The following is an 8,273-nucleotide window of genomic DNA, read 5'->3' as shown; positions in this document are numbered from 1 at the left end:
CTGTGTGGTCAGGCCCCGGGGCCTCTGGATGGGATAAAAAGCTGGCCTCACACGGGCTCTCCAGCTCTGCTGTTTCCTGACTAGGGCCAGCGGCAGAGCCCTATTGTGATTCGGGACTGCAGTGCTGGGAGTCTGTTTCCACCCCAGGAAGGGAGCGGCTTGGTTGCTGAACCAGGGCATTGAGGGTTCTCAAGCCCAGGCCTGGCTCTAGCCTCTCCGACCTCGGCCGAGGCCAGGGTTACTGCCTTGACTCAGCCAACGCCGCAATCAAGTTACATCTAAAGTTGGGAGCGGGTTCCCACCCGATGGGGGTCATCTTCCTAAGCCTGGAGCGCACGCTGACCGGCTTCTCGGGGAAGCAGGGGTAGAACTACCAGAGACTCGCGTTCCCGCTAGAATGGCCCCCTCACCCAGCCAAACAGACACAGCCCCTGTTCTGGCAGTGCCTAACGAGGTCAGCTGAAAGAGAAACAGGATCACTGCCTTTGGGGGTCTTTTCATCCAAAAGGCAAAGCCGTGCTCAGGTGCTTTGGTGGTAGCGAGTCCCCCAAGAAAGCTGGGGTTCCTTCCGCTGGGCTGCTGGGTGGAACCCGACATGAAGCCAGACTTCGAACCCTGAGCAACAGACGAGCGGGGAAAGGTTCGAGAGCGGGGGTACGGCGGGCCTGGGGCTCAGCAGGCTTCGTAAGCTGTAGAGGGAGATGGGGATGAGGCCCAGAGGACAGTCCATGACCTTGGACCTGCTAACAGACATGTTACAGGAGCGTGTCAGGACCCAACCCCTTGCACTCCACAGGAGGAGGCCGAGCAAGGAATTACTCACCCGAGGCCACTCCCAGCGGCTCGGCTGTGACCATAACCCAAGTCCTAGGCGGCCCTCGCCCCTGCTGGATGGGAAGCTCAGGGGCCTTGTTCACAGCACACAATGAGAGACCGAGGTGAACTGTCACCAACTTTAATAGACTCGGATTGTGTCTGCCCAAGCAGGCTGACCGGGGGGTGCCCGAGGGCTCTGCTCCTGGAGTCCAGTGTGGCCAGCTCTCTGGAGTTCTTGCCTCTCCCCTCAAAGGCACCAGCTGGCCTGGGAGGACTTCACAATGGCTGTATTGTTTGGGCAACTCATTAGCAGAGACGCACTCCGGGGAGCCCCTGGACAAGGCCAGCAGATTGCCACTGGCCAGCCCGAAAGAGGTGGGGGCTTCCCTAAACCAGCCGGAGGCAACAAGAGCCGACTGTTTCCCAGCTAACACAGTGAACTTCATCTTGGCAGGGGCGGGGGTGCAGAAAGCCCACTTTTGAGAATACAGAAAAGTCATCAGTAACCCGTCCCACCTCAAAGATAAATGCACATGTGCCCCAACTTTTGCATACCGTTTCTGGGGGTTCGTAGGTTAAAAAGTCAAGCAAAGAACCCTTGCCCTAGTGCTTTTAGTCACCACAGTCTCTTCAGGAAAGAACGGCCAACAAGCCTGCCGCTCAGGCTGGCTCCTCTCTCTCTCCTGACAGCAGCCTCTGCGTGAGCCAGCCTCCACAGAGCCTTCCTTTACGAGCGGGGAGCCCTTCCTCCTCAGCTCTGGCAGACAGAGCAGCCTTTCCCCCTCTGTTTCTCCTCACGGCATTAGATGGTTCTCGTGTTGGGAAGGCTCTTCCAGGCCTTCCCAACTTCCCAGGGTACAGGCAAATCTGGCCCCCACCAGAATCTCCTCAAAGGCACCCGCATTCTTCCACAATCATGTCTTTATGATGGTCTAGGAGGACCCGGCCATTGTCCACATACAACATGCTCAGCGGCTTGGTCTTCACGGGGGCACAGCAGGTGGAAGGGACTCGGTGGGGCTGGTATCGTTTCAGAAGACTCTGGGGGAGAAAAGTTAGTTAAAATCAGTTTCTGGGTATAAACACAGAAGAAAGTCGTTCTCATAAAGGAATCAGCCTGCCAATACATCATCAACTCGGAACACATGAAGTATCTTTACGGGCTGTTTAAAAAACAAAACAAAACAGAGCGAAACAGAAGATTCTAAAAGCTATATCAGGGTAGAGCAGTAGCGAATGGACATGTCCTCCTATTGTTGTAGTCTAGAGTGCATACCAGTTCCAAGAAACTCCTGGTTTAGTTCCAGAAACATGAAGCAGAAGAGAGTCATGCGGTAATTCTTGTGGGATTTGCGTTGTTGCCCAGAGAAGGATAAATAAGAGTCAATAGGAGAAGAGGTAACAATCCTTTGGCACTCACTCTGGAACTGGGACCCGTCCCCGAGGTCCAGGGAGGTCTTTTCGGATCCGACTATTAGACTTGCTATTGGGACGCTCTGGGCCTCTGGGGGTCCCCTTGATCATGCAGCAGGGAGGTTCGTGGAGCCAAGTCCCAGGAGAGGCTCGGGCCTTTGCTCAAGAAAGGTCCTGCAGGGCTCTGGCCCCACGAGTGCTTCCCTTGCATGAGCTCAGCTCACACGCCCCCCAGAGCCTCTGAACCCCAATATCAGGGCCACCATGTTAGGCTCTATTCTCTGCTCCCTCCCTCTCATTCTCCCTTTGCTCTCCTCCACCACCTTCTAGACCTTAGGCTGACGAGTGGCCCGTGGTGGGAGTCTTGGGCCTTCTCTACTACAAAACGATGTCCAACTCCTGTTTTCGGGAGCGAAAGTACAGTGGCTGGAACAGGATCACCCCAACCACAGCCCCATAAATGTGGCCCCGATTCCAGCAGTGAATCACAGACTTCTCGTAATGGTACTGCAACATGCAGCGTGCCGGTCACCTGCCGGCAGATACACATGTCGGTATACGTCTCATCTCATCCTACCACGTCGCTGCGAACTATGGCACTGCCATCCCCCTCTCAGAGGCGGGACAAGTCAGGCTCGGCGAGAATGAGCCACGTGATCAGCGTCACACAGCTAATACGTAGGAATCAGAGCCGGGTTTATTCCCAGAGTCCAGACTCTGAACTTCCTTTCCTAGAAGTCAGAGCTGAGGAGAAGCGGAGGCCTTCTCGTCTACACCTTCTTAGGAAGGTGGCCTAAGGAAGCAAGGTGTTCAAGGTTACCCAAGGGGGCATGGCTGCACGTAGGCCCTCTGAGGATTGCGTCACAGGCCATCTCTCTCTCCCAGGACAGGAGCTGGCACGCTGTTGGTGCGTGAAGAACAGTGAACCAAGGAACAGCAATTTACGAGCAAAGCCGGAGTCCCGCCCCCCGATCGGGCAGTATGGCCGCTTCTCCCCACAGCCCCCCGCCTCCCCTCCCCTTGGCAGGCCTCCGCACCTGGATGTACGCGTGGTTGGTGGGACGGAACTCCTCCCCCACGGGGTTAGGACACTCGCCCTCGCAGCGGTAGGCATTGTACTGCTTGGGGTAGATGATCCAGGAGCCCCATCCAATGAGGTTGAAGTCCACCTGGAACTTGACCTTCCGACACAGCTGGCTTCTGTCCGGCAAGTGGTGTCGACGGTGCCGCCTGCCCCTCTCCTGGGACAGCCGTCCCTCCTGGGCCCGCCACGAGCTCTCGGCCTCCCACAGCAAGGTGGAGCCGCCCAGCCGCCTCTGCTCTGGGGAGAGGTTGGAGTAGAGCACGAGGAGCACGCTAGTGACAGGCGGCGTGGGAGGCCGCTGCTGACACTCTCCAGCCAAGCCGGACATCTGTGCCTCCAGCTCCCCGGGGTGCTTCAGCCACTTGGAGAGTGGCCTGGTCACCTCCAGGACCAGGCTGCCTGAGGCAAAGGTAACCTGGGACAGAGGGACGGCGAACAGGTCCATCCGAAGACGCTCCCGGCAGTCCGCTGGGTCCTGCTCCGCATCCGGCTTTAGCTGGTGGAGAATCTCGATGGACAGTGGCACGCCGGGGGGCAGGTCCACAGGGCCGGACAGCTGCAACCGGAGCTCGGCCCACACCAGCTCCTCCACTTGGCTCAGGAAGGAGAAGTCAAAGGCAAAGGTCCAGTTCTGCCCTTCCACCTCCACATCTGGGTGGGGAGACACCGGGAAGGAAGCAGGGTGAGTGGGGGCCCCCTGCAGCCTCATCGCTGTAACAACCGCCAGAGCTCACGTTGGAGCCTTAACCTGATAGGGATCCTCTCGATGCTCGCGCCAACCCTAGGAGCTGGGAATGTGGAGTCCACTTTAGTCCATTCAAATTGCAGCTCAGAGAGGTTAAATCACCCGCACAAGTTGGCGGAGCCAAGAACGAACCTGGATTTGCCCAACCGCAAAGCCCAAACTCCAAATCCGGGTTCTGCTGCTCCCTCCAAGACACCCCACAGCTGGAGATCAACTGGGAGAAACTGGATGAGTTTCTCCATGCTCTCAAGCCAAACCCTGAGCTTTCCGACCTAAACCCTGAGCCTCTACTCGCCCTGTGACCCTGGACAAGTCACCGTCCCAGACTCCGTTTTCTCATTGGAAAGGGCGTCCCATCTCCTGGGCACATGACGTTGATACGCACATCATGGAAAGGCCAGGCTTGGCGGGCTCAGGGAGGCACAGGCAGCAGAAGCCCAGGACTGGCCACTCTCTGCTCCGCCCCTTCCTAACGAAGGAGGCAGAAGCTTCAGGAGTTCTTGACAACCTGACGCATAGGCTCCTACAGGCATTCTAAGCATGAGTTTGCACTGACCTGGGACTTTTCCACCCTGTGGGCTTTCTCATCTACCTGCAGGATGCTTATCACCCCCGGCCACTGCGGGGCATTCCCACACCTGGGGCGGGCACAGCTAGCACACGCACAGCCCCTGGCCCTGTTCCACCCCCTCCCCAACACAACTCCACTCAAACTGGATGAAAAGGAATGGGGAAGCACATTCCAATCATTTTAGTCCTGGACTAATTTGGTCCGATGTCTGGGAATAGCATGTTTTTGTGGATTTTCAGGTCACCTAAAAGTGACCTTTAACTTTTTTCAGGCCCAGTTTCCTCTTCTTTGCAATGGGAAGGGTCATGCCCTACCCATCCCTGCCATCTCACCAGCCCTCGTGGAAATAAAAGGGTTTGAAGGCTTGTTGCTAAATCAAAGTCAGGGATCATCCCTTAGAATAAAAACATTAACCCTTTCGTGAATCGATCTCAAGGGTGGTGATGGTCTCCGATCTAGGTCCACTCTGGGCAGACCACGTAATGGTTTTTTTTTTTTTAAGGGTCTCATAGATCATCTTTGGTCAGATGGTAAGTGAATTTCTCTGAGAAATCCAATGTGCATTACAAGGAGGCAGTTCCTAGCTTCAGCCTCCTGGCAGCTTCTCCCAGCCCATCTGCAGAGGCTCTTTTTCACTCAATTTCCACTTGCCTCCTCATTAGCACCTGCAGGGGGCAATAACCGGCCCCTGGCTAGCAACTCTCCCCAGAGGTGTGGGGAGGAGGCCGGCATTCCCCCTCGCCCACCACAGCACCCCCTAGCCACCTGGGGATTAGGTGGGACCCGTAGCAACTCCTGGCCACCTGCGCTGGGAGTTAAAGGCTTTTATCTCAAGTATCCACAAATGGCCTTTTAGAGGAAGACAGTCCAGCTCAGCGGTTAAGAGCCTGGGCTCTGGTGCGTGCTGTGAGGCTTCAAATTCTGCCACTCGCTGTTGGACGTTGGGCAGATTACTCCCCTTCTCTGGGCTTCAGCTTCCCTCTTGGTAAAAGGAAGATAGTGACAGTATCCACCTCGTGGGAGTGTTAGGATTACTGAGATAACGTGCCTACCGCGTTTTGCCCAGTGCAACAAAAGCACAGCGAGTGTTGGCTGTCGTCAACCACTTCCTTATGACTGCCGACGGCCAAGGTTAGAAATGAAGGTGTCCAGACAGGTAGTGAGGGACCCAGACAGAGGAGCAAAGTCATCTGTTCCCAGGCTGGGCAATGTGTATGGAGTGCTCCTTCAGGGTGAAGAAGAGTCTTTGACTCTGTGACCCCACCCCCAGCCAAGGGCTCCTTGGCAAACAGTGCTGATGGGTTTTCTTAAATCTGGCTCTGGTTCTTGAGGATAGGGGTGCCTAATCTTTTGAGGGTCACTGATGCCTGATACAAGCTAAGAATGCTCCCACCTGTACAACAGATGTGATTTGGGGGTAGGTATCAGGGACACCCTGAAACCTATCCAGGCACTGGACAGAGTTGGCCACACAGGCCCCGGTGAAATCTCGACCCACGTCCAGTTCTAAAGAAGAAAGTGGCTGGGCCCATGCCCTTGGGTTCCTTGGGTTCTCTCCCCTCAGACAGCGTGCTGGGGCTGAGTTAGGACTTGGGGCTCTGGGGGAAAGGAGGGTGTGGGTATGACACTCAGCGTCTGCTCCGCATTGTTACAAACTCTGAGGATAACTGCCACTAACTGCTTCCTGAGCCGAGCCTGGTCTCCTTCGATCCTCACCACCATCGTTACCATTTTGCCATGAGAAAGCTGAAGGCCCAAGCCGAGGGTGTTTCAGCAGGGACAGAAGCAGATGCAAACCCACTTGGGTTAGTCTCCAACACCCACTCCCCCCTTTCCTGGGGCGGCCTACAGATACACCCGAGGGGAAGAGCGCGTAGAACGTTCCTTCCCCATCAGTGTCTCTCCAGGCAGCTCTTCTGGCTGCTTTTAAAAAAAAGAAGCCAGTTCACAACACTGAGTGTATTTAACGTCAGCGTACACTTAAAAAGAGGTAGCGTCGTAGATTTTGTCCGATATATTTTATCACATGTACACACCAATGAGGCAGAAAGCCAGTCCCCTGTTTTACAGAAGGGGAAACTAGAGAACCCAGTGGATATGCAAGGGACCCTCCTGGGATTGGGAAGCAGGCTTTGAGGGACCAGGACTCAGTTTTCCAATCTCCCAGGCTGTCAAACCCCCACAAACCTTCTGGAACTCTCCAGAAGGACGAGTGAACTGAAAAAGGGCACCCCCTACCCCTCTGCCCAGCCTCCTCTGCGCACCCAGCTTTCTGGTAGAAGGACTGAGCAAAACACTCCAGTCATTTCCAAGCCGGCCGCCCCTCCATTTCCCTAGGCTGTCTGGTCCCCAGATGACCCTTCGGGAGAGGGTCACCAGCTGTCTGACCCCAGAGGCGGCGGCCAGGGAACTAGGAGCCCCCACCCCCGGACCACAAGGGGCTGGCGGGTGGCCAATTAGATTAGATTATCGGATGTGGATTGCGCCCCAGCGTGGGGGAGGGCCGTCTGGCCCCAGCTGGCGGAGGGAGGGCCAGGTCGGAGCAAGGCGGCAGGGGTCTGCCCCCCCCCCCCCCCGACCCCAGGCGTCAGGATGTGTATTGCAAGGGGCAAGGGGACCCCGCGGGAGTGCTCCGTCTGCTCAGCACCCACCTGCCCGTCGCCCGACGCCCGGAACGCCCTGCCTTGTTTCTGAGGGAGATCCTCCCGAGTCACCATGGTCTCTGACCCACATCTAGGCTCCGAACCCGAATCACTCGGGACTCTGACCCTTCCCGGCCTGGACTCGAGTTCCCAAGCCTGCCTCAGTTCCCGACTTCGGGGCACCCCATCTCTAGTACCGGATCTCTGAACTCTAATCCCTGAGGTTACGTGCACCGTGCTGGGTTTCGAAGCTCGCAGTCAGCCTGAGACACTCCCGGCGCCTGGCTCCGGCACCCCTTCACCCCCACGCGCGAAAAGAAAAGAAATCCACAAAATGTATGTAGCAATAATAACGACCATTTATTACTGTGCCTGGTTTCGTGCGGAGCGTTGAATGTGCTCTGTCACCTAGCGCTTGCCACAGTCTTCTAAGGGAGGTACTGTTGTCCCCATTGCAGGGGAGCGCACACCAAGGCGCCGGGAGCTTACGTAATTTAACAAGCCCGCGGGGTCCAGTGGCGCAGTCGGCCTCCTACCCTCCCGGGCACCGCACGCTGCCCACTCTAAAGCAAGGCGCGGAGCGCAAAGGTCTCCGCCCGCGCCCCTCTCGATGCCACAATCCCCTCCATCCGCCCAGCCGGAGCCGACGCCGAGGCACCCTAGACCCGAACCCCGGACGCGCGCTCCCAGCCCGGTGCGCCCTCTGCGGCGGCGTCCCCGGCCCGGGGCCCCCAGCCCGCAGCCCGCCCTGTGCCCTTCCGGAGTCCCGAGGCGCCCCGGCTGCTCGGCGGGGCGGCGCTGCCTACCTTGCGCCTGCAGGCTGCGGATGATGTCCGCCCGGGGCAGCGGGTCCCGGTAGAGGCTCAGCATGTACGCCAGAGGGGACGGCGACGAGGGCTGCACCCGCGTGCGGAGCGCCACCGGGGCCACCGTGGCGGCGCCCGCCTGGCTCAGGACCCACCAGGCGTGCAGGAGGAGCAGGGGCAGCCGGGGGGCGTGCAT

General features: G+C 57.6%; 1 protein-coding gene across 1 annotated transcript; it reads right to left on the bottom strand.

Moving 5' to 3' along the window:
• Window positions 1-941: 941 nt before the first annotated feature.
• On the bottom strand, window positions 942-8,273 carry NODAL (nodal growth differentiation factor). Its single transcript, XM_026504399.4, has 3 exons — window positions 8,078-8,273; window positions 3,267-3,964; window positions 942-1,857 (listed from the first exon to the last, which is right to left on the bottom strand). Exons 1-3 carry the CDS (start codon window positions 8,271-8,273, stop codon window positions 1,705-1,707), a joined length of 1,047 nt encoding a protein of 348 aa, XP_026360184.2. The 3' UTR covers window positions 942-1,704.

The sequence above is a fragment of the Ursus arctos genome, unplaced genomic scaffold (assembly GCF_023065955.2).
Source record: "Ursus arctos isolate Adak ecotype North America unplaced genomic scaffold, UrsArc2.0 scaffold_7, whole genome shotgun sequence".
In the NCBI taxonomy this organism is placed as follows: Eukaryota; Metazoa; Chordata; class Mammalia; order Carnivora; family Ursidae; genus Ursus; species Ursus arctos.
The sequence above is the reverse complement of the archived record's forward strand: the minus strand, read 5'-3'. Positions and strand labels throughout refer to the sequence as shown.

Bases quoted from the DNA above. Each gene is read 5' to 3' on its own strand.
- NODAL (XM_026504399.4), bottom strand. From the start codon at position 8,273: ATGCACGCCCCCCGGCTGCCCCTGCTCCTCCTGCACGCCTGGTGGGTC. The intron at 3,965-8,077 runs GTAGGCAGCGCC...CTCCCCACCCAG, and splicing joins CCGCAGCCTGCAGGCGCAAG to ATGTGGAGGTGGAAGGGCAG. The intron at 1,858-3,266 runs GTGCGGAGGCCT...TTTCTCCCCCAG, and splicing joins CCAACCACGCGTACATCCAG to AGTCTTCTGAAACGATACCA.